The 26,266-nt window shown below is 43.1% G+C and overlaps 1 protein-coding gene across 2 annotated transcripts; it reads right to left on the bottom strand.

Moving 5' to 3' along the window:
- Nucleotides 1–203: 203 nt before the first annotated feature.
- LOC115105784 (amyloid beta precursor protein binding family B member 1-like) lies at nucleotides 204–21,066 on the bottom strand. 2 transcript variants are annotated; one of them, XM_029628162.2, is made up of 14 exons: nucleotides 20,958–21,066; nucleotides 19,527–20,320; nucleotides 19,129–19,334; nucleotides 11,123–11,185; nucleotides 10,893–10,969; nucleotides 10,757–10,817; nucleotides 10,482–10,628; nucleotides 10,263–10,390; nucleotides 8,397–8,511; nucleotides 8,145–8,229; nucleotides 7,298–7,393; nucleotides 6,722–6,837; nucleotides 6,407–6,583; nucleotides 204–5,666 (listed from the first exon to the last, which is right to left on the bottom strand). In XM_029628162.2, exons 2-14 carry the CDS (start codon nucleotides 20,299–20,301, stop codon nucleotides 5,505–5,507), a joined length of 2,208 nt encoding a protein of 735 aa, XP_029484022.1. In that variant the 5' UTR covers nucleotides 20,302–20,320; nucleotides 20,958–21,066; the 3' UTR covers nucleotides 204–5,504. The 2 variants fall into 2 exon arrangements, with proteins under 2 accessions (XP_029484022.1, XP_029484024.1); XM_029628164.2 differs by having other exon boundaries at nucleotides 7,313–7,393.
- Nucleotides 21,067–26,266: the final 5,200 nt, after the last annotated feature.

Here is a 26,266-nt window from a genome sequence, read left to right as displayed (position 1 = left end):
AATAGGTGCCCTTCTTTGAAAGGCATTAGAAAACCTCCCTTGTCTTTGTGGTTGAATCTGTTTGAAATCCACTGCTCAATTGAGGGACCTTACAGATAATTCTGTGTGGGGTACAGATCAGGTAGACATTCAAAAATCATGTTAAACACTATTATTGCACACATTTTCTCCATAACAAAGGGGTTGAATACTTGACTCAGACATTTCAGCTTGTAATTTTTAATGCATTTGTAAACATTAAAAAAACATAATTGCACTTTGACATTATGGTGCATTGTGTAAAGGCCAATGACAAAAAAAATGTAAATTTGATCAATTTATAATTCAGGCTGTAACAAAAAATTTGGAAAAAGTCAAGGGGTGTGAACACTTTCTGAAGGCACTGTAAATCTAAACGTAATGCCCTATGATGACAGACATAAAGGTCTGTGAGACAACAGAGGAGTTTGGACTGAGGAGGCTGCATACTGAAAATCAACAGAAGTACTGCTAGGACAATTAGAAAAACGAGAAGAAAGCAAATACAGGGAGAAGAGGCTATGGAAATGGTAATCCACTGACTGTCAACTGGAACACAGCATATTTACATGTGATTATATTTACCCCTTCCGGTGTGTAACTCATTTAGATTATTAACAGCAGGCAACGTGGAGAGGAGGAAATAAAATGTTGAAATAATTGTAGATGGTGTTGGCTTTGTTTTATTGACACAGCCTCATAAATATTCATGTTAGTTTGTACATTTTTTTCATTTCAACTGTAAACTGAGACAACCAGGAGCATGAGGAGAATTCTCAATATTCTTCAGTCTCTCACTCACATTGATGATGAAAAAAACATTTCCAAGTCATTCATTGCAAACTGTGTATGCATCTGGTCTTCTACAAGTAATCCAATTTTTGTTTGTTTTTAAACCATGTTTGGAGTGCATCCTGAATGAGGTGATGTGCACCCAGATACTCACAGTGCTATTCAGCGGACAACGGCCCACAACGAAACAGCTCCACTTTTTATTTTGTCCTGTGACAGTTAATTTTAATACATTTACATTTAAGTCATTTAGCAGACGCTCTTATCCAGAGTGACTTACGTAAAGTACCAGTCAAAAGTCTGGACACATCTACTCATTCAAGGTTTTTTTTTATTTTTTAAATTAACTATTTTCTACATTGTTGAATAATAGTGAAGACATCAAAACTATGAAATAACACATATGGAATCATGTAGTAACATCATGTAGTAACCAAAAAAGTGTTAAACAAATCAAAATATATTTGAGATTCTTCAAAGTAGCCACCCTTTGCCTTGACAGCTTTGCACACTCTTGGCATTCACTCAAGCAGCTTCATGAGGTAGTCACCTGGAATGCATTTAAATTAACAGGTGTGCACAGTTAAAAGTTAATCTGTGGAATTGATTTCCTTCTTAATGCCGTTTGAGACAATCAGTTGTGTTGTGACAAGGTAGGGGTGGTATACAGAAGATAGCCCTATTTGGTAAAAGACCAAGTCCATATTATTGGCAAGAAAAGCTCAAATAAGCAGAGAAACGACAGTCCATCATTACTTTAAGACATGAAGGCCATTCAATACAGAACACTTCAAAAACGTTGAAAGTTTCTTCCAAGTGCAGTCGCGAAAACCTGGCTCTCATGAGGACTGTCACAGGAAAGAAAGACCCAGAGTTACCTCTGCTGCAGAGGATGAGTTCATTAGTGTTAACTGTACCTCAGATTGTAGCCCTAAAAAAACACTTCACAGAGTTCAAGTAACAGACACATCTCAACATGAACTGTTCAGAGATTGCGTGAAACAGGCTTTCATTGTCAAATTGATGCAAAGAAACCACTACTTAAGGATACCAATAAGAAGAGACTTGCTTGGGCCAAGAAAAATTAGCAATGGACATTAGACCGGTGGAAATCTGTCCTTTGGTCTGATGAGTCCAAATTTGAGATTTTTGGTTCCAACCGCTGTCTTTATGCGACACAGCGTAGGTGAACTCCGCATGTGTGGTTCCCACCATGAAGCAGGTGGTGTGATGGTGATTTGCTGGTGACATGGTATGTGACTTCTTTAGAATTCAAGACACACTTAAACAGCATGGCTACCACAGCATTCTGCTGCGAAACGCCATCCCATCTGGTTTGCACTTAGTGGGACTATCAATTGTTATTTCATAGTTTTGATGTCTTGTAGAAAATAGGACAAATAAAATCCCTTGAATAAGTAGGGTGTCCAAACTTTTGACTGGTACTACATATACATAACATCTCATTTACATTATTTAGATATAATTAAAAAAAATAACCCTTTTTCTTGCATTACAGTCATCAGTGGATATTAAAGGAAACAAAACATTAAAAAAATGCTCACATACAGTATGAACAAAAGCTATCACTTCAAGGTTTTCTTAATACTCTTTGAACACATCATGCGAAACAAACAAAAGGCACACAAAAGTTCAGGTTTGTCAAGAGAATGTACATATATTTTCCATGGCGTATGACAGAGGACATGATCACATCCCTATCATATTAGTGTTGCGGTTCATTTGGAGCAAAGTCTGTTTCTCACCCTTAACGTGTAATCATTCAATAATATTCATCTTAAATTAAAGAAAAGCATATGACTTTTTCATTGCCATGACTAATCCTTAATTAGACATATATTTATCATTTAAATGTCACCAAAGCAACCTAAATATCTCAAGCGTATCCAATGTACACGCTTGATCCAATGGGTAGGTTAAACGTATACCCAAGACTTCCTATCGTGTCCTATATTTGTCCTCACAGAGCTGAAACACACGGAAGACCTCTGAGCTCCCCTGTTCTGAGTCTGGGGTCAGTCCTTATATACCATTTATGGGTCAGCCATGCAATGTGCTCCCATAGGTTGGCATCTACACTGTAGTGAATATACGGGTGAAAACAGGTTTCTCAGCAAAACTGAAAAGAAACAGGTGAGAAATATGTGGATGAGATGTAGTGACAGTCACTATTGAAATGGGAGGAAAAACATTTGAATTAATGTAGTCATATCTATAGCCACAAAACACAACATTTCTTGAAAGTATTGAGGCCTCCAGAAGCAAAGCATGGTACAACATTACACAGTGTGCATTCAAAATCAAATAGAACACCAGGAAGCTCTGTTTGTATAAGGCAACCAATGTCTGACACTTATAGTAAGTAGTGGAGTACATAGTGTGTATAGTAAGGAGTAACAATTATAGGAGCAAAGGAAATTACACGGACACAAATGCAGTTAAAAACTTAAAAAAAATAATAATTCTGAATGTGTAAAACCAAAAAACTAAATTGTACATACACTTCTGTTTTTATGAGTCAAAACTTAGTGACAGAGCAGCTGAAGCAAGGCATTAGTCAAATTCATTATTGTCAGGTCAAACTGCTGTCCAAAACAGATAAGAGAGAGGAAGAAGAACTGTGGTGCTATAATGTGAAGGAGGATAACTATAGTCTAGCGATACAGATTTGGAAACACTGATGCACCAGTGACCACAGTGGTTAGAACAGAGGCAAAAAAAAAAAAACTACCTCACAGATACAGTATATTATACACACTTAGAAAAATATAATTTCATAAAAAATAACTTATTTTGAACCAACTGCATTCAAAAAAAAGGGGAAAATCTAGTCAGTCAACTATGGGATTAAGTATTTTAAAGATGTCGTGTTCATATGCAGTGAAGTGTTCGTAAGACTTACACCGCAAGGAAGAAACTCCAACACATACTTTAGGTCTGTCTCGATCACAGAAAACCACTGTCTGTGGCAATCTCTGCATAACAAAATGCCTTCTGTAGACTGAATGTGTCAGGCTTCTTAGCTCTCCTATAGTGTTGTCAGACACACTGCTCATGAACAAGACTATTTGAAAGCCCACCCGAGGGCAGTCATAAGTTCCAAAAACGTAAAATAAAATAATGTCGGTGTTAAACGAACAGTGTGTGCTAATGACATACTTTGGTGTAATTTGAACTGTATTGTTGGTTAAGGGCTTGTAAATAAGCATTTCACTGTTGTATTCGGCGCATGTGACAAATACAATCTTATTTGTCAGTGTCATGTCTATCGCAACATTACTAAACGTACCATCTGCCCTTAGACCCAATTGGCTAAGAGACCGAAGTTGGCAGATGTTAGTGTGCAGGGACACCTCAGTAGCTCTGTCACTCTGCTGAGACGTAACAAAAAACAGACAAAAAATGCATAGAGAAGAGTAGAGGGAACAGCGTATCACACTTGACACGTTTGTGTAAAAACGTACATGAAAGAAAAATGTTGTTAACCAAAAAATGTTGCATCTATTTATCTGAACATAACAAAAGGATGGTAAAATCACCTTCAGGTCAATTTCCACACAATAGATCTGAAGAGGAACACCATTAAAAACACATGATTCTTCTAGCTTTGGCATCACAAAGATGATATATTCCTCGACTCCAACATACAGTACCCCCCACTTGGTATACAGCTGGAGTGCAGTAAAAGATAGCCAAAGCTTTCTTTGAGATTTGAGAGGTTTCATTAAAACTTGAGCCATGCTCTAAAAGTATGCCATCTCCATTTCAGATTTGAGGAGCTGAACTACACTTTTTTAGTGCAATTTGCAATACACATACAAATAAAAATATAGCTATAAAATAAAGATAATGCACTTGCTGATTTACCAGCTCCATCAGATGGAAGAGGGGATGCTAAGCTATTTAGGCATTAACAAATGTACTGTACAAAGTATAGATTTTAATGACCCAAACGATTAGCATTTTATTTGCCGAATATTACATTCGTAGCTAGCGAGTCTTAGTTCTTCCACCACTGACATTCACCATGATGCATTTTATATAGACTTCTCATGCCATTTTATTTCTCAATCATTTCTTTCAAATCTACTTAAAAATGAAAAACAACATGATAGTTCCACAAGCAAATGGCATGAGTTCAACATTCACAATTCAATTGCACTTCTTCCATTTCTATCCTCACAAATAATATACTATATTTGTTCTGCAAAACAAACAGCAGAGACAATGTTACAGAACAGTACTGCTTTCCTAAGCATAATTAGTGTTGGTACTTTGCAACCTAAACCAAGTTTAACCAACTATTGCTGTCATTCAAACCACTGTCCATGAGTCCAGCAGTTTCCTCTTTACAGATCACAGATTAAACAAACAATGGAAGGAAAACATGGCCTACTTGTCCAACCAAGGATTACGTGAAGGAAGTGAAAAGCGTGGAGCAGCTGTGGGCAGTGCTAGGCTCACTGGTACCCCAACCACACCGGCAGCCCACACTGCCCACGGCTCTGACATCACATCTAAAAGAGATGACAGGTGTTGAGAGGGAAGCAGGTTATACCATAACACCTCAGGGTGGGGGGAGAGAGAGGGAATGGAGGAGTGAGGAGAGCCATGGCTGGCATGGTGGGCTGGGCCTGGGGGTGGACTGGAGTGGGTTAGTTGGTTGGCACCTCTCAGGGCGTCTGGGACCCAGACCTCTTGAAGCTGCCCAGCAGGCTCTGAACCCCCTTCTTGACACTGGAGCCCACACGACGTGCCACGGAGTCGGCCGGTGGGCCTGGCAGGCAGGAGCTGGTACTGGGGGGCCTGGCGTCCAGACACTTCTGGTAGCGCAGCTGTCAAAATTCACACAACATAAGCACCAAATCTGAATATAAAATTAAACTTGGACTCAAAATATATTTGGTGCAACAAGGCTGTGTATGTTTAATATTACCGCGTAGTAAAACAGTCCAATCCCTGCAAACTCCTCCCATTTAGAAGAACCACTCACCTAATGTTTCTGAAAAAGTTGCCATATCAAATAGAAGTCCATTCACATTTTTAGTTGTGCCCACTGCCGTTTAATTGACACCACATGGAAGTGCCAACAATTATTATGCAAGGAGGAATGATAGCCTACCAAGTGAACATTGGCTCCTTGCACATCTCTCTGTCCATCTGGCTTACCAATATCCTCTGTTTCAGTGTCAATTTATTTGTCCACTTATCTGAGTTTCCATCCTTGGTACCATAGCTAGTTATCTAACTTCATTTGCACTGTTTTGGGCATCTTTAAGCGAACTACACAACCAAGCATTAGACTAGCATGAGAAGGAAGCTAAATGGTGGTAGTGGTACTCTCTCTATTCTACTCTTTTCCTTTCGGCATGGTTAATACCTGCCTGGCGCCCAAACAAAATCTTTCTTTACCCCTCTCTAATAAATACCGCTACAACTTTATAAAGGATATTTATTTTCATAAGGATATTTTCTGCTGGACAATGTGTCCGGCAAAGTTTTTATTTGTCTGCTTGAATGCATTTGTATTGGCCAAAAGCCCTCAATCGTTGGCTGACAGAAACGTTGCACTCACCATGCAGGCGGCCTGCACAGCCTCACTAAGGCTGGCAGCGTTGGGCTCACACCAGAACATGTGGCAGATGAAGTCCCCGGGGCCCTCGGCCATGATGAAGGCAAAGGTGTGGACGTCCTTCCCCACGCCTATGAAGGACAGGAACCGCACCCGGCACTCAGAAAGAACCTCCTCTGTCTGCAGGGAACACAACAGAACACCTTGGGTCAGACTATTCCCACAGCAATTTAAACAACCTCAGAGCTTCATATTGGAAAGACATTAAAAATATATATATTTTTGAGATTGTGCATGTACATTTGTGTGTGTGCTCACCTCAGCTGTGACTATTGTCAGTGTGGCTGAAGCCACGTTCACAGTAACTGGCGTCCACTCTTCCTTCTCTTTGGAATTGATTGCTGTGTTGAGGGCTACGTTGACTAGGTCCATACCTGGATAGGACATACCACTCAGGTTAGCTGCACATCTGAGTACACTCAATACCTGAGAATTTCAGGAAAAAGGAAGGAATTACAGGAATTGTGTTAGTTCATACTTCACAGAAAACCAAGTGTTAGGTAATAGCTCAATATCCCTAACAAGAGGATAGCTCATAGCAGTAGAGACGTCACACAATAAGACATCAGTATCACAACCTGTAGAAGAAATTAGTAGAACACATGCAATACTTTGAGACATTCAATAAGTCAATGTATATTGAGTGCATTTCATTAAGTGAACCCCAACTTAGTTGAAAGTCAGTATTCATTTAATTACAGTACCAACATACGGGAGGACAAGTGGAAGGTTATATACAGGCAGTGACCGAGAAATATACACAAGTTTACCTGAAATGTAATTCAATACACACCCATCACAACTCTAGGAAAGAGAAGAAAAAGCATTCCTTACCAAAGCGTTCCTTACCTACGGGTTTAGCCACCGGCACGTTACCCAGGTAACGTACCTGGAAGGACTGGACTAGCTCATTCTTTGGTGCAGGGAATTCTGTAGGGAGAGGAGAGACAGAAAACCACGGTGACATCCTATTAAAACCATACAAAGGACCTGAAGTTGCCCATAAATACATTTGGTTTTAGATTATACAGTAAGTATATGGTCATACTAGGCTCTGGCAGAATCCAGATTGTCATACCGACCTTGTACCATACCAGGATATTTGGTAATACCAGCACTGAACACAAGGGACGCTGTTTTCAAACCCCACTGATAGCATTGCTAACCTTCAGATTACAGAGTAACAAGTATATGTAAAATCCCATACAGAATGCTAACTAAATGCTAACGAGCGCAAAGCAAACATTTTATAGCATCTGACCTAAACTATACAACTAACTCAAAAATGGTACTCACAGTTTGCTTGCACGCACAAAACAAATATTAGGCACCTGATCCAGGAACAGATTTTCTGCTGTAACCAAGCTAACCACTTAGCTAGACGGCTAACTAGCTACTAAATTAGCAGAACAAATGCACAACTGCAGAGCATTTAACACATTTTAGACAGCTAACTTAATTGTTATTAGATATCTAGCTGGCAACCATTTAGTTGTGAATTCCATACTGCAATTAGATCACATGGCGCATGCTGCACAACAGTGAGTGACTCACAAGGCTCCAGTCTCTCGTTATTCTGTGCTTGTAAACAAACACCAAGTGACTAGGGACTAACTCACAAACACCCCGGTATACGGTATACCACCAAGCCTACGTCATACATCAAGTGCCAGTGTTTTACCCTGGAAAGGAATGTCCACCAGTTTAGAGGGGTCTATGTTGAGTCTGTTCAGAGAGGACTTGGATGATTTCCTCTGGGCCATTATCTACAGAAAAGGAATGACAGGAAAGACCCGATACAACATGTCAAAAAATAAAGACACAAACGACCCCTGAACCCCAGTCCCAAAGTTAGGTGAAAAAAGGGAGATTTCATTCAGGTTCAACGTGGAGATCTGAGTATGGTGCAGTGCACCAAAGCAGATGGGCTTACCTTAGAGCAGATGTCATGCATGCTGGTGGCAATGTTCTTAGCAGGTGTATCACACCTGAACACATGGCACTTCAGAACATGAGTGAGTTTGTCTCTCGCCACGTAGGCAAAGTCCCTAAAGTTAACACAAACAAAGAGGCGTCTCTTGAGAGGCCGTTATAAAGGCTGATCATGACAATTGAGGCAGATGAAATGGACAATGCTGAAATCAATACATTTTGATAATATCAGGATTTACTCAAGAGAACTAGCAACCTAATAGCATAAGCTTTCACAAATACAACAATGAACAAATGTACTAACAATTAGGACTGAGAACAATTAGTGTTGTCAAACTATGATTAATAGCTAAGCAAACATTCTCGTCTATAGAAACTGATCAGAAAGTCATGGGTGTGATTGAGAAATCATGGGTGTGATTGAACATTATGGGATAGGGGTGTGGAATCAATGTGCTAACTATGAAAACCACAACTATGATCAATTCTATGTGACATGACGGAAGATGGCGGATACGACAATAACAATACACTACCTCTCCCTGTGTGCCCAAGTGCAGCCGGTTAGAGAGAGAACCCCAAATTAATCAATTCAACAGAAAAAGCAGGGTTCACAAAATAAGGCAACAAAAGCCAGACAAATAAAACCAAAATAAGAAACATTGTCTGTAGTAAACTGGCACACATATTTTTAGTATTCAAATATGGATTAAATATAAAGAAATGTATACTGAAAATATAAACGCAACATGCAACAACTTTAAAGATTGCACTGAGTTACAGCGCAGTTACAGTTCATATAAGGAAATCAGTCAATTAAAATGGCTTTCACATGACTGGGAATACAGATATGCCTCTGATGGTCACAGAAACCTTTTTTTTAAGACGGTAGGGGCGTGGATCAGCAAACCTGTCAATATCTGGTGGGACCACCAATTGCCTCAGGTAGCACGACACATCTTCTCATAGAGTTAATCAGGCTGTTGATTGTGGCCTGTGGAATTGTCCCACTCCTCTTCAATGGCTATGCGATGTTGCTGGATATAGGCGGGAACTGGAACATACCGTCTTACACGTTGATCCAGAACATACCAAACATGCTCAATGGGTGACATGTCTGGTTAGTATGCAGGCCATGGAAGAACTGGGACATTTTCAGCTTCCAGGAATTATGTACAGATCCTTGCGACATGGGGCCGTGCATTATCATGCTGAAACATGAGATGATGGCGGCGGATGAAGGGCACGACAATGGGCACCAGGATCTCATCACGGTATCTCTGTGATCTCAAATTGCCATCGTTAAAATGCAATTGTGTTCGTGGTCCATAGCTTATGACTACCCATAACATAACCCCACCACCACGGGGCACTCTGTTCAGAACGTTAACATCAGCAAACCACTCTCCCACACAACGCCACACACATGGTCTGTGGTTGTGAGGCTGGTTGGGCGTACTGCAAAATTCTCTAAAACAACAGAGGCGGCTTATGGTAGAGAAATTAACATTCAATTCTCTGGCAACAGCTCTGGTGGACATTCACTGCACGCTCCCTCAAAACTTGACATCTGTGACATTGTGTCATGTGACAAAACTGCACAACCACAGCACAAAGTGCACCTGTGTAATGGCCATGCTGTTTAATCAGCTTGTTGATATGCCACATCTGTCAGGTATTATTTTGGCAAAGGAAAAATGCTCACTAACAGGGATGTAAACAAATTTGTGCACAAAGTTTGAGCAAAATAAGCTTTTTCAGTGTATGGAAACTGTTTAGGATGTTTATTTTCAGCTCATGAAACTTGGGACCAACACTTTACATGTTGCGTTTTGGTGAAGTGTAGTTAGAGTAGCAGGGGACTGACCTGCCGTTGTCCCGGCCCACTCCCCACACTCGGATGCTGACGATAGGCTGGGTGTGCAGCAGAGTCTGGCCCAAAGGATCAATCAGGTTCAAGGTCTCATTCTCCAGAACAAGGAGCATGTCTTTTCCCTGTGTGAAAACACATTACAGAACATTCCTCTTAACATTGTTCTACCAACACTATCCAGGTAATATTCCCACACATAAGCCATTCTCTGACCTCTCCCCAGATCCCAGCCGTGTCGTGCAGGTTGTGTTTGTGGTAGGAGAGCTGTCTGATGCAGTTGTTGACAGCCACGCTGCTCTTCCCTGGAGCCATCTCCTCCTCTGATATCTCCACCCAGCCCAGAGACCGCACAGCAAAAACCTTTTGAGAGACACGAGGAGAGGGAAAGAGTGATTAAGAGCATGTTGAGTGTTAAAACAGAAAAGAATGTGTGTGGGATGGGAGTGGAATGATTGGTTATGTCTATTTGTCTGAGTGAGAGCACATACCTTAGCGTCCAGGTCATTGATGAGTGAGCTCATCTTCTCCTTTCCTTCAGACTGTGAACAGCTGGATGTGAAAGGAATCAGACAATATAAGCATACAATGATAATACATTGTACCTGAAGGGTGGGGGGGACTCACCTGAGATTGATAGAGGCATAACGCAATGTGGCTCCTTCAAAATCCTTCAGGGTCTGATCAGCCATTGCATCTTCCTCCTGAAGACATACCAACAACAGTAAGAAGTCACATTTCCACATTTGAGATAGAAAATAATAAGCAGTTGATATCTAAACATTGAAAACCTTTGAAAAAAGGTTTGCAAACTGCATTGATGTTAGGTTTGTTTCAAGTACATTTGTGCAACTCACCTTCCAGAACTCCTCGTCATTAAACCTGTTGGGGCGGGACTGGGTGAGACTACTCCACGTCAACTGAAGATACAAAAAAAGAGACAAGGACCAATTAGAAGTAGGAAACTAAATCCGTTAGCACTAGCAGTGGGTGCTTAAATGGAAATACAATGACTGTGTGACCCTAATTGCCACAGTCAGGCCAAAACCTAAAGGACTGTGTCCACAGACATGGAAGGAAGCTAAAGTAATTCCACTACCTAAAAATAGTAAAGCACCCTTTGCTGGTCTAACAGCCACCCAATCAGTTTGCTGCCTGTTCTTCGAAAACTGATGGAGAAAATTGTGTTTGAACAAATAAAATGCTATTTTTCAAAGAACAAGCATGCGAATAGGAAAGGGTACTCAACTTGTAATGCACTAACTGAGATGATTGATGATTGGCTAAAATAAATGTATAATAAGATACTGTAGTTGGAGCGAGGGCTGTGGAGGTCATTACATTTTATCAGGTGGTTATTGTCATGCAAAAGACTGCCGGTCTCACGGTAACTGACAGTTAATTAAAATAAACACGTTTAGCATCTCCAGGCCTCCAAGCTGTATTCAAGCCACAGATGTGCGCCATTGAATCTAATAAAAACAATTGAATAAATCAATTTAATATACACCATCAGAATAAATCCATTATTTATTTTAGGCAGGTCTAAATAAACAACGATATGAAGAAAATGTATTTCAGAAGAGCAGAATATGAGTTGGCCTACTGTATGTTACCTGGCTATGTGCCATGCCAATGGCTTGTCCACTTAGCAGACAATATATGCTTATAAATCCTGTGCCATAATTTTATATTATATGACTTTATAGTAAGAAGAATAAAACTTAGCTGAATAAAATATAAAAAATATTTTTCCCATTCCGAGGCGAAGTGGCTATTTTGAACTCAAAAGTGGTCATTTGAAAACGGTCCTACAGTTGAAGTTGGAAGTTTACATACACTTAGGTTGGAGTCATTAAAAAACTTCTTTTTCAACCACTCCACAAATTTCTTTTTAACAAACTATAGATTTGGCAAGTTGGTTCGGACATCTACTTTGTGTATGACAAGTAATTTTCCCAACAATTGTTTACAGACAGAATATTTCACTGTATCACAATTCCAGTGGGTCAGACGTTTACATACACTAAGTTGACCGTGCCTTTAAACAGCTTGGAAAATTCCAGAAAATTATATCATGGCTTTATAAATTTCCAAACGCCTGAAGTTACAACATTCGTCTGTACAAACAATAGTACACAAGTATAAACACCATGGGACCATGCAGCCATCATACCGCTCAGGAAGGAGACGCATTCTGTCTTCTAGAGATGAACGTACTTTGGTGCAAAAAGTGCAAATCAATCCAAGATCAGCAAAGGACCTTGTGAAGATGCTGGAGGAAACAGGTACAAAATTATCCATATCCACAGTAAAACGAGTCCTATATCGACATAACCTGAAAGGCCACTCAACAAGGAAGAAGCCACTGCTCCAAAACCGCCATAGAAAAGCCAGACTAGCGTTTGCAACTGCACATGGGGACAGAGATCGTACTTTTTGGAGAAATGTCCTCTGGTCTGATGAAACAAAAATAGAACTGCTTGGCCATAATGACCATTGTTATGTTTGGAGAAAAAAGGGGGAGGCTTGTAAGCCGAAGAACACCAACACACAACCGTGAAGCACAGGGGTGGCAGCATCATGTTGTGGGGGTGCTTTGCTGCAGGTGGGACTGGTGCACTGCACAAAGTAGATGGCATCATGAGGAGGAAAATTATGTGGATATATTGAAGCAACATCTCAAGACATCAGTCAGGAAGTTAAAGCTGGGTCACAAATGGTTCTTTCAAATGGACAATGAACCCAAGCATACTTCCAAAGTTGGCTACCCGAAACGTTTGACACAAGTTAAACAATTTAAAGGCAATGCTCCCGAATACTAATTGAGTGTATGTACACTTCTGACCCACTGGTAATGTGATGAAAGAAATAAAAGCTGAAATAAATCACTCTACCATTATTCTGACATTTCACATTCTTAAAATAAAGTGATGATCCTAACTGACTTAAGACAGGGATTTATTTGGCAAATTTAGTTGTGAATGGTACAAACCTTAGAAATAAAAACATATGGGCTGCAAGATTTGACTATAGGCTATTGATGATTTGAGAAAGTCACAACAAAAAAAGCTTGCGCTCTGTTCCTTGCTTCAGGCTGCACACACCGTTCTCTCAAGTGATCATATTTTCATCCATCAGACTATTCTTAATTTAATCTTGTCTTTACTATTAAGTCAAATCAGTTTAGATTTAGAATTACCCATTATGGGAAGGAACAGGGGCACATTTCCAGGCGGTTCATTTTTCTATCATGCCTGGTAGGCTCCTCCGGTTATTTCACTCCATGCATCAACCCCTGTTTGAGGAGCATGCAGCCTCTCGTTTCATGACAGGTGATATTCCGCCCAATCTCTGTATGCCATGGGCTCTCCAACCCTGTTCCTGCAGCTACCCAGTGCTTAATTTGGGAAACCAAGTGAAATCTGTTCAGGAACATTGTTATCACAAATAAACATATTTCTGTTGTCAGCCCCTCTCTCTGCAGCTCGAGAAAGGAATGAAGGAGAGAGAGAAGATGGAAACACATGGTAGTGAGATATTCTGTAGTTAAGGTAGTGTCAGCCTATTAATTATAAAAATATATTTTTTAATTGCCATTATTAGGCTATTCAAAATCAAATTCACTCTAATTGTAGGCTAACTAAACCAAATGAATCGCCTTAGAAAGCACTGTATATTTCGTTGTGTTAAGCTTTGAAACAACATCCACAACAACCATGTTTTCCACTCAGTTTCAACCTGTTGTTAAACATCTTTTTTCAAATTAATCAATAACTGTGCGGTGAGTTTTAAAAGCATGATACTGTTTTGATAGTAATAGTGATAGTGTTTGATGTGATTTTCAATTGTATTTACACTGATGTCAAAGTGGTTAGAGGGGCAATAGATCCCCGAGTACCAGGCCATTAGCGACCTAATGGTCGTTAGCGCGTTAGTACTACCAACGCATGTCCAGAGTGCATAAGAGGAGATTACCGTGACTCAATGGTCAGGTGGAATTTTATTGTTGTCATGACTCATGACTGCCGGTGCGGCGGTAATACGGTCACCACAAAAGCCCTATTTGGAGATGTATTGTTAGATTTCAGTGCAGCCTTTGATGTTATAATTTCTTATTGAAAAAACAAACTTGTTACGGCTTTACGTCCCCTGCCATCACATGGTTGGAGAGTTACTTATCCAATAGACTATTCTTCAATGGAAACTTCTCTAACATTAGATATGTACAGTACCTCTATTTTTTACAAATGATTTGCCACTTGTTTTACAAGAACTTAAAATTAGTATGTATGCTGATGATTGCAGGGTTGGAGCGAGTGGTCGCATCCGCACTTCGGTCTGCAGGTAGTATAACTTTTCATTACATTTCATTATAGTACAACGGTTTGATTTGTCTAATCTTAGCAATTTCTTCTTAGCTAGCTACATAGCCGTCTTTGTATCAAAGATAATTGCGTAATTATCGTATTTCGTCGTCCTAACGTAGTCTTACACTGCTATCTGCCCAGCAGCTAGCCAGCTAGCAAACGTCCACCGTCTATCGAATAGCAGCACTGTAAAAACTATTACACTCAACTGAACGACTTGATTAGTGTAGTGTTAGCTAGCTACATAGTTGTCTTTGCTGTCTTCGTATCCATGATAATTGTGTAGTTTAGAGTGTGTAGTTTTAGAGTGATTATCTTAATTTACCGAGGTTAGCTAGCCAGCTATTTGTCGTCCTTAACGTAGGAGACACTGCTAGCTAGCCAACAGCTAGCCAACGTCTACCGAATAGAACTTCCTCACTCAACAACCCGGTCGCATTCCGCTTCGCTCCACAGGTAGTATCACATTTTCATTTCATTTCATTACAGTACAACAATTTGATTTGTTTGATCGTAGCTAGCTACATAGCTAGCTACATAGCCGTCTTTGTATCAAAGATAATTGTGTAGTCTAGAGCGATTTTCTAGGTTAGCTAGCCAGCTATTGTCGTTCTTTTAACGCAACGTAACGTAATCAACACTGCTAGCTAGCCAGCTAGCCCCCGAATAGCAGCACTGTAGAAACTATCACACTCAACGGAACGACTTGATTAGTGTAGTGTCAACAACGCAGCCACTGCCAGCTAGCCTACAAAGTCAACAACGCAGCCACTGCCAGCTAGCCTACTTCAGCAGTACTGTATCATTTTAATCATTTTAGTCTATAAGATTCTTGCTACGTAAGCTTAACTTTCTGAACATTCGAGACGTGTAGTCCACTTGTCATTCCAATCTCCTTTGCATTAGCGTAGCCTCTTGTGTAGCCTGTCAACTATGTGTCTGTCTATCCCTGTTCTCTCCTCTCTGCACAGACCATACAAACGCTCCACACCGCGTGGCCGCGGTCACCCTAATCTGGTGGTCCCAGCGCGCACGACCCACGTGGAGTTCCAGGTCTCCGGTAGCCTCTGGACCTGCCGATCTGTGGCCAACAAGGCAGAGTTCATCTCAGCCTATGCCTTCCTCCAGTCCCTCGACTTCTTGGCACTGACGGAAACATGGATCACCACAGATAACACTGCTACTCCTACTGCTCTCTCTTCGTCCGCCCACGTGTTCTCGCACACCCCGAGAGCTTCTGGTCAGCGGGGTGGTGGCACCGGGATCCTCATCTCTCCCAAGTGGTCATTCTCTCTTTCTCCCCTTACCCATCTGTCTATCGCCTCCTTTGAATTCCATGCTGTCACAGTTACCAGCCCTTTCAAGCTTAACATCCTTATCATTTATCACCCTCCAGGTTCCCTCGGAGAGTTCATCAATGAGCTTGATGCCTTGATAAGCTCCTTTCCTGAGGACGGCTCACCTCTCACAGTGCTGGGCGACTTTAACCGCCCCACGTCTACCTTTGACTCATTCCTCTCTGCCTCCTTCTTTCCACTCCTCTCCTCTTTTGACCTCACCCTCTCACCTTCCCCCCTACTCACAAGGCAGGCAATACGCTCGACCTCATCTTTACTAGATGCTGTTCTTCCACTAACCTCATTGCAACTCCCTCCAAGTCTCCGACCACTACCTTGTATCCTTTTCCCTCTCGCTCTCATCCAACACTTCCCACACTGCCCCTACTCGGATGGTATCGCGCCGTCCCAACCTTCGCTCTCTCTCCCCCCGCTACTCTCTCCTCTTCCATCCTATCATCTCTTCCCTCTGCTCAAAACTTCTCCAACCTATCTCCTGATTCTGCCTCCTCAACCCTCCTCTCCTCCCTTTCTGCATCCTTTGACTCTCTATGTCCCCTATCCTCCAGGCCGGCTCGGTCCTCCCTCCCGCTCCGTGGCTCGACGACTCATTGCGAGCTCACAGAACAGGGCTCCGGGCAGCCGAGCGGAAATGGAGGAAAACTCGCCTCCCTGCGGACCTGGCATCCTTTCACTCCCTCCTCTCTACATTTTCCTCTTCTGTCTCTGCTGCTAAAGCCACTTTCTCCCACTCTAAATTCCAAGCATCTGCCTCTAACCCTAGGAAGCTCTTTGCCACCTTCTCCTCCCTCCTGAATCCTCCTCCCCTTCCCCCCCTCCTCCCTCTCTGCAGATGACTTCGTCAACCATTTTGAAAAGAAGGTCGACGACATCCGATCCTCGTTTGCTAAGTCAAACGACACCGCTGGTTCTGCTCACACTGCCCTACCCTGTGCTCTGACCTCTTTCTCCCCTCTCTCTCCAGATGACATCTCGCGTCTTGTGACGGCCGGCCGCCCAACAACCTGCCCGCTTGACCCTATCCCCTCTCTTCTCCAGACCATTTCCGGAGACCTTCTCCCTTACCTCACCTCGCTCATCAACTCATCCCTGACCGCTGGCTACGTCCCTTCCGTCTTCAAGAGAGCGAGAGTTGCACCCCTTCTGAAAAAACCTACACTCGATCCCTCCGATGTCAACAACTACAGACCAGTATCCCTTCTTTCTTTTCTCTCCAAAACTCTTGAACGTGCCGTCCTTGGCCAGCTCTCCCGCCATCTCTCTCAGAATTACCTTCTTGATCCAAATCAGTCAGGTTTCAAGACTAGTCATTCAACTGAGACTGCTCTTCTCTGTATCACGGAGGCGCTCCGCACTGCTAAAGCTAACTCTCTCTCCTCTGCTCTCATCCTTCTAGACCTATCGGCTGCCTTCGATACTGTGAACCATCAGATCCTCCTCTCCACCCTCTCCGAGTTGAGCATCTCCGGCGCGGCCCACGCTTGGATTGCGTCCTACCTGACAGGTCGCTCCTACCAGGTGGCGTGGCGAGAATCTGTCTCCTCACCACGCGCTCTCACCACTGGCGTCCCCCAGGGCTCTGTTCTAGGCCCTCTCCTATTCTCGCTATACACCAAGTCACTTGGCTCTGTCATAACCTCACATGGTCTCTCCTATCATTGCTATGCAGACGACACACAATTAATCTTCTCCTTTCCCCCTTCTGATGACCAGGTGGCGAATCGCATCTCTGCATGTCTGGCAGACATATCAGTGTGGATGACGGATCACCACCTCAAGCTGAACCTCGGCAAGACGGAGCTGCTCTTCCTCCCGGGAAGGACTGCCCGTTCCATGATCTCACCATCACGGTTGACAACTCCATTGTGTCCTCCTCCCAGAGCGCTAAGAACCTTGGCGTGATCCTGGACAACACCCTGTCGTTCTCAACTAACATCAAGGCGGTGGCCCGTTCCTGTAGGTTCATGCTCTACAACATCCGCAGAGTACGACCCTGCCTCACACAGGAAGCGGCGCAGGTCCTAATCCAGGCACTTGTCATCTCCCGTCTGGATTACTGCAACTCGCTGTTGGCTGGGCTCCCTGCCTGTGCCATTAAACCCCTACAACTCATCCAGAACGCCGCAGCCCGTCTGGTGTTCAACCTTCCCAAGTTCTCTCACGTCACCCCGCTCCTCCGCTCTCTCCACTGGCTTCCAGTTGAAGCTCGCATCCGCTACAAGACCATGGTGCTTGCCTACGGAGCTGTGAGGGGAACGGCACCTCAGTACCTCCAGGCTCTGATCAGGCCCTACACCCAAACAAGGGCACTGCGTTCATCCACCTCTGGCCTGCTCGCCTCCCTACCACTGAGGAAGTACAGTTCCCGCTCAGCCCAGTCAAAACTGTTCGCTGCTCTGGCCCCCCAATGGTGGAACAAACTCCCTCACGACGCCAGGACAGCGGAGTCAATCACCACCTTCCGGAGACACCTGAAACCCCACCTCTTTAAGGAATACCTAGGATAGGATAAAGTAATCCTTCTCACCCCCCCCCCCCCTTAAAAGATTTAGATGCACTATTGTAAAGTGGCTGATCCACTGGATGTCATAAGGTGAACGCACCAATTTGTAAGTCGCTCTGGATAAGAGCGTCTGCTAAATGACTTAAATGTAAATGTAAACAGGTCTTAAATACATCTTAAAGCATTTTATTTGGTTCAAAACATTATCTAAGACCTAAACCTCAACTGGAGATGTGCATAAAGGGTGTGACCATTGAACAAGTTGAGGAAGCTGAACTCCTAGTAGTAACATTGGATGGTCAGTTATCATGGTTAAGTCTTAATGACAAAGTTGTTGTGAAGATGGAGAGGGGTATGTCTGTTTTAAAAAGTGTTTGACACAAAAATCAACTGCACTAGTTGTTCAGGCTCGGATCTTGTCCAATCTTGATTACTTTCCGGTAATATAGTCAGATGCAAAGAAAGACATAGCAAAGCGTTTTATTTTATTTATTTTAAATGTAATATCTTATAACTGTACTGTGTCATGTATTTGTATGTTTTATGTGGGCACCAGTAAGAGTACCTGCTGCACATGCAGTAGCTAATGTGGATCATAATAAACTAAACTATCACTGCCCTCTAACTCTCACCTGTGGCTCCTCACTGGGTGTGATGACAGGGGAGGTACTGGAGGGTCTCTCTGGGGCTTCTCCCTCCTCTAGGGGAGAGGGGGGCTCCCACTGGGTGGTGCCTGTGGGGATGTGCCAGTAGTAGGTACCGGACTCGTCTCTGACCCGCATCCACCCCGCAGGCAGGTCTGTGTCCGTCTCAAACGCACTGCGCTCCCAGTAAGATTCTATACAACGAGGAGGAACAAGTGAGATAAATGTAAAGAGAGAACTAGGAAATAAGAGATGACAATAGATGCTCAAACCCGGAAAACTATTTGATTGTGTCACAATCCCTGTTTACGGCAAAAGCAAAGCTTATACACAACCATTTCACTCAAAGCCCATTCATTGTTAAGACATTTTGTTGCCCCCCTTACCTGGGTCACCTTCCGGCGTGCTGTTGGCTGTGCTGCCCTGAGACAGTGACATACAGCTGGAGTCCTCGTCACTGGGTGCTGCATTTCTGCCCTGAAACAGCAAGCAGGTTTCCTTGACTTCTCTACTGTCATCTCTCTGAGACTCACTGCTACTTTGCGTCTCAGACGAGTCTGTGTCCCTCTCTCCGCCTGTTGGAAGAAGTAGAGGCTCTTCCTCATCTTCCTCTTTCCCATGAGGGGCCTCTGAGTTTTCGATCAGCAGAGGCTCATTCAGGTCAGAGCACAGGGACCTCAGGGTCTTAGAAGAGGGGTTCTGCTCACTGTCCTCCACCTGCTGGTCCACCACTAAAGAGTTCTGGTTGGGGTTTCCTTCTGGGCTCTCGTTGTGATTCAGATCTTGGTCAGAATTTCTATTCTGGTCCTGCTGCCTCTCTGCCACCTTGCGCAGTTGATTCTGATCCTCCTTGAGCCACTTGGCATTGATCCCTGTGCTGTGCTGGCCCTGCTCGTTCTCCTGGTTCCGGACCCTCTCCTCCTCTCGCTGCTGACTGCACTCATCCTCATCAATGTCATTGCCGCCCTTGGTGCCATTCAGCAGGTCCAGAGGAGTGGATGTGGCATAATTGTGGCGCTTCTTGGTGGAGGTGGTGCCTTTGGCTTTCTTGCTCAGGTCAGAATCAAGCAGAGCACTATGTGGGGAGCGGAGGTCAAGGGTCAGTGAGGACGGCAGACATGTGTTCTCATTGGCCAGATCGGAGGTCTTCTCCAAAGACATAGCAGAGAGCTGAGAGCCACTTTTTGGGATGTGGGGAAACATAAACAGGAAATCACACAGAGGTAGGCCTAAAGGTGTTTGTTTACCACAACATACACAAATGTATGGAGACTGAGTCCATTTATCAGTGTTTAAATGGTCTGCATTAGATAGATCTCATCTCATTACAAAAATATAGCAGGCATATGGTTGCCAACCGTTAGCTAGCTACTGGCAACGATTGTTATGCAGTGATTTGAGCTCCTCCCACCAGGAATCCAAGGCTACAGGCAACACAAACTGTATGCTAGTTAGGTAAGGGCCCACTGCATATTAGCTAGATGCTACTATGCAATAAAAATGAGGGACAGAGGACAGCACACCTAGCAAGCTCTACATAAGAAAATACAGTATATTGGAATGTAGCCAGCTAACGTTAGTTTTCTAGGCTATCACTATTTATATCTAATCACGTGTGGCACACGTCTATCTATCTAGCTTTATAACTAACGTTGGATTGTGTATCATAGTTTATATGCGGTCAAAATGAATCGAGTTGGCAAGCTAGCTACTGTTTGCTAGCTAGTTGACTCGTAACACCATTATTATCCCATTATAAACACACTTGTGTGTGCCAGCGACGCTCTCTAAATAACTTAATTGACCTGGTAACTTACCCTGAATTGTATTTTCCTCGCTTTAGTTTTCCTCCCACCTTTATTTCAGCGGTAAATAGATGATCTTCTTCGTGTGGCTTTCCGGCAGACTCGACGCTGTGTTTGCGTATTGCTGCCTTTCGCAGGTCGGAGTGCGGATTGCACATTTTGGCAAAAAAAAGCGACATGGGAAAAACTGAAATTTCACCCCATTCCACTGCTTTGGCCCTAAACCAGTGGTATTCATGACCGGAAGTGTCATTCTAAAGCATATGTCTGGATTTGATTAGAGCTTTGATCAGCTTGTAAAATCAAGTCTGATACTACTTGAGCCTGATGAGCCTTACAATAAATATATTTATTTTATAATCCCTACATTACAGGCATTTTATGAGCCCAAGCCCAAAAAAGACCAAAGGATTGTGCCATTATCTATTTTTACCAATACATAGCCTATGATAGGCTACCGCACATTACACAAGACAGAAAAACATAAATGCCCATAGATGTGGCTATGCTCTCTTGGGTAAATGAAACAAGCTCCAGTAAACAAATATCTTTGAGTGTGGATTGATTAGAGTACCACAGTATGAGTCATAATTCCCATAAAACCTAGTGTGCAAACAGGAAATGTTTAAAATCGTTTTTCCACCATTAATTTTCCCCATCTGGGATTTTAGAAACACTTAAAATAAGGGTTGTGTTTCATGTAGGCTTACCTTGGCCTGACGTTTTGATAACCTTGTAAATCTCTCTACAATAAGGTGATTTTTATCAATATATTCATCTGTGTTTACTCCCCCAAAATGAAATGCTATTTAGCTGCTAATGTGGTTATAATAAAGAACAACAAAAGCCATGATGATCTGGACGAGACTACGAGACTCCTGAATCGAGGCAAAGGTCAGATTCTCTCTAACTATCTAATGTTAGCTAAATGTAATAATGATGCTGGTGCAGGACATACGGCCTACACAGTTACAATTAGGCTGTAAGCTGACGCATGTATACATTTCAAAATATTTTACTTAACGTTGTGCAATGTGTGTATTTGCATACCTGTTCTTTCTTGATTGTTGCTTCATTATTTCCTTGCATTCAACAGTTAAAAGTTTTGTTTTCCAGACCTTCATTGTAATGACATACTTGAATAATATAGAACTAGAATAAGATGCAGATTACTTCCCTTTCTCTTCATTAAGATTGAATGGTTACGGGTCTGAACAAATAACTGCTATAGCCTACCGCCATCCCGAGTTCACTCTTCTTTCAAACTCCCCAGCCGTGAGTTGTATTGGCTGCTGTATTTATCATTCAGCTATTGTGTTTCAGGTAAGACCCAAATGCAGACTGTGTTGAAGTAACAATGTTTTTTTCAGCAACAGGGGCAGGCAAACGACAGGTCAAGGCAGGCAGGGGTCGATAATACTGAGTATTGGGGGCAAAGGTACAGGATGGCAGGCTGGCTCAGGTCAGGCAGAGGTCGGTAATCTGAGTAGGGGCAAAGGTGCAGGCAAGGTCAGGGGCAGGCGGGCACAGAATCAGGACAGGCAAGGGTCAAAACTAGGAGGGTGAGGAAAATGAGAGACTGGGGAAAAGCAGGAGCTGAGACAAAACACTGGTTGACTTCACAAACTAAACAAACTGGCAACAGACAAACAGAGAACACATGAATAAATACACAGGGGATAATGGGGAAGATGGGCAACACCTGGAGGGGGGTGGAGACAATCACAAGGACAGGTGAAACAGATCAGGGAGTGACATTCAGCAAACAAGAGCTTGCATCCTTCTTCCAACAGTCTATTAGTATAAGACATGCTAAAAATAAATTCTTCCAGCAAGCTATTGTAGTCCAGCTTTTCCAAGAGCAAAGAAGCGTTTTTTAAGGAGAAAGGCCAGCAGAGTACATGGTGTGTATTGTGCAAGAGACAGAGGCTATGAGTTAGAAGCTTATTTATAGCCCATCATTCATTAGCTAAATTTTATTTTATTTATTTCACCTTTATTTAACCAGGTAGGCTAGTTGAGAACAAGTTCTCATTTGCAACTGCGACCTGGCCAAGATAAAGCATAGCAGTGTGAACAGACAACACAGAGTTACACATGGAATAAACAATTAACAAGTCAATAACACAGTAGAAAAAAAATGGGCAGTCTATATACAATGTGTGCAAAAGGCATGAGGAGGTAGGCGAATAATACAATTTTGCAGATTAACACTGGGGTGATAAATGATCAGATGGTCATGTACAGGTAGAGATATTGGTGTGCAAAAGAGCAGAAAAGTAAATAAATAAATAAAAAAAACAGTATAAAAACAGTATGGGAATGAGGTAGGTGAAAATGGGTGGGCTATTTACCAATAGACTATGTACAGCTGCAGCGATCGGTTAGCTGCTCGGATAGCTGATGTTTGAAGTTGGTGAGGGAGATAAAAGTCTCCAACTTCAGCGATTTTTGCAGTTCGTTCCAGTCACAGGCAGCAGAGTACTGGAACGAAAGGCGGCCAAATGAGGTGTTGGCTTTAGGGATGATCAGTGAGATACACCTGCTGGAGCGTGTGCTACGGATGGGTGTTGCCATCGTGACCAGTGTACTGAGATAAGGCGCAGCTTTACCTAGCATGGACTTGTAGATGACCTGGAGCCAGTGGGTCTGGCGACGAATATGTAGCGAGGGCCAGCCGACTAGAGCATACAAGTCGCAGTGGTGGGTGGTATAAGGTGCTTTGGTGACAAAACGGATGGCACTATGATAGACTGCATCCAGTTTGCTGAGTAGAGTGTTGGAAGCCATTTTGTAGATGACATCGCCGAAATCGAGGATCGGTAGGATAGTCAGTTTTACTAGGGTAAGCTTGGCGGCGTGAGTGAAGGAGGCTTTGTTGCGGAATAGAAAGCCGACTCTTGATTTGATTTTCGATTGGAGATGTTTGATGTGAGTCTGGAAGGAGAGTTTGCAGTCTAGCCAGACACCTAGGTACTTATAGATGTCCACATATTCAAGGTCGGAACCATCGAGGGTGGTGATGCTAGTCGGGCATGCGGGTGCAGGCAGCGATCGGTTGAAAAGCATGCATTTGGTTTTACTCGCGTTTAAGAGCAGTCGGAGGCCACGGAAGGAGTGCTGTATGGCATTGAAGCTCGTTTGGAGGTTAGATAGCACAGTGTCCAATGACGGGCCGAAAGTATATAGAATGGTGTCGTCTGCGTAGAGGTGGATCAGGGAATCGCCCGCAGCAAGAGCAACATCATTGATATATACAGAGAAAAGAGTCGGCCCGAGAATTGAACCCTGTGGCACCCCCATAGAGACTGCCAGAGGACCGGACAGCATGCCCTCCGATTTGACACACTGAACTCTGTCTGCAAAGTAATTGGTGAACCAGGCAAGGCAGTCATCCGAGAAACCGAGGCTATTGAGTCTGCCGATAAGAATATGGTGATTGACAGAGTCGAAAGCCTTGGCGAGGTCGATGAAGACGGCTGCACAGTACTGTCTTTTATCGATGGCGGTAATGATATCGTTTAGTACCTTGAGCGTGGCTGAGGTGCACCCGTGACCGGCTCGGAAACCAGATTGCACAGCGGAGAAGGTACGGTGGGATTCGAGATGGTCAGTGACCTGTTTGTTGACTTGGCTTTCGAAGACCTTAGATAGGCAGGGCAGGATGGATATAGGTCTATAGCAGTTTGGGTCCAGGGTGTCTCCCCCTTTGAAGAGGGGGATGACTGCGGCAGCTTTCAATCCTTGGGGATCTCAGACGATATGAAAGAGAGGTTGAACAGGCTGGTAATAGGGGTTGCGACAATGGCGGCAGATAGTTTCAGAAATAGAGGATCCAGATTGTCAAGCCCAGCTGATTTGTACGGGTCTAGGTTTTGCAGCTCTTTCAGAACATCTGCTATCTGGATTTGGGTAAAGGAGAACCTGGAGAGGCTTGGGCGAGGAGCTGCGGGGGGCGGAGCTGTTGGCCGAGGTTGGAGTAGCCAGGCGGAAGGCATGGCCAGCCGTTGAGAAGTGCTTATTGAAGCTTTCGATAATCGTGGATTTATCGGTGGAGACCGTGTTACCTAGCCTCAGTGCAGTGGGCAGCTGGGAGGAGGTGCTCTTGTTCTCCATGGACTTCACAGTGTCCCAGAACTTTTTGGAGTTGGAGCTACAGGATGCAAACTTCTGCCTGAAGAAGCTGGCCTTAGCTTTCCTGACTGACTGCGTGTATTGGTTCCTGACTTCCCTGAACAGTTGCATATCACGGGGGCTATTCGATGCTATTGCAGTCCGCCACAGGATGTTTTTGTGCTGGTCGAGGGCAGTCAGGTCTGGAGTGAACCAAGGGCTGTATCTGTTCTTGGTTCTGCATTTTTTGAACGGAGCATGCTTATCTAAAATGGTGAGGAAGTTACTTTTAAAGAATGACCAGGCATCCTCAACTGACGGGATGAGGTCAATGTCCTTCCAGGATACCCGGGCCAGGTCGATTAGAAAGGCCTGCTCACAGAAGTGTTTTAGGGAGCGTTTGACAGTGATGAGGGGTGGTCGTTTGACAGTGATGAGGGGTGGTCGTTTGACAGTGATGAGGGGTGGTCGTTTGACAGTGATGAGGGGTGGTCGTTTGACAGTGATTAGGGGTGGTCGTTTGACAGTGATGAGGGGTGGTCGTTTGACAGTGATGAGGGGTGGTCGTTTGACTGATAATAATTTATTATCTGAAATGATTTGCTGAAAGAGGTAGGCTAGGATATATATATATATATTACTTTTTGAACAGGATTATCTATTTTGGATGCAATTTGAATGGAATTAATGGAGAGAGAGAAAGACAATGACATAGTGCTCCGGTGCACACTGATTTAAAGCAACAATATGCAAGTGATATGCTGTTTTAAAACTATACAGCTGAAATAAATCAAAAATAATATTTACAATAAAAAAATAGGTTGACCCCCGAAAGTCAGATGGAGATGTGTAAATTAGACGCGCATTTAGTCCATATATTACTAGCATATGCTGCAGCAAATGTAGGGGCCACAATGGAAATTAGTCCCTGACTTTATTGTGCAATCCCAGTCACTTTTACAATGATTTGTTTATACTGTATATGTTTTTTTTTTACTGACAAATAAAATCAATCAATCAATCCAAACTGTCCAGCTGCAATTTGATAATTGGAAAGAGACCAAAAAGTTGAATGACATTCAGAGATTGTCTAGCTAAGCCTTTGATACTTGGTAAGCCTAAGGTAGGAAGGGATGTGTTTTCTGTTTGTCGAGACAGTATATTTGTTGTTGTGTTGAAAATGAAAACCGTGATATTGAAGACCCGAA

Source organism: Oncorhynchus nerka, linkage group LG22 (assembly GCF_034236695.1).
Source record: "Oncorhynchus nerka isolate Pitt River linkage group LG22, Oner_Uvic_2.0, whole genome shotgun sequence".
Lineage (NCBI taxonomy): Eukaryota > Metazoa > Chordata > Actinopteri > Salmoniformes > Salmonidae > Oncorhynchus > Oncorhynchus nerka.
Note: the sequence above shows the minus strand (reverse complement) of the source record. Positions and strands in the feature narration are given on the sequence as shown.

Bases quoted from the DNA above. Each gene is read 5' to 3' on its own strand.
- LOC115105784 (XM_029628162.2), bottom strand. From the start codon at position 20,301: ATGTCTTTGGAGAAGACCTCCGATCTGGCCAATGAGAACACATGTCTG. The intron at 10,970-11,122 runs GTGAGTTGCACA...GTATGTCTTCAG, and splicing joins ATGACGAGGAGTTCTGGAAG to GAGGAAGATGCAATGGCTGA. The intron at 6,584-6,721 runs GTGAGCACACAC...TGTTCCCTGCAG, and splicing joins TGACAATAGTCACAGCTGAG to ACAGAGGAGGTTCTTTCTGA.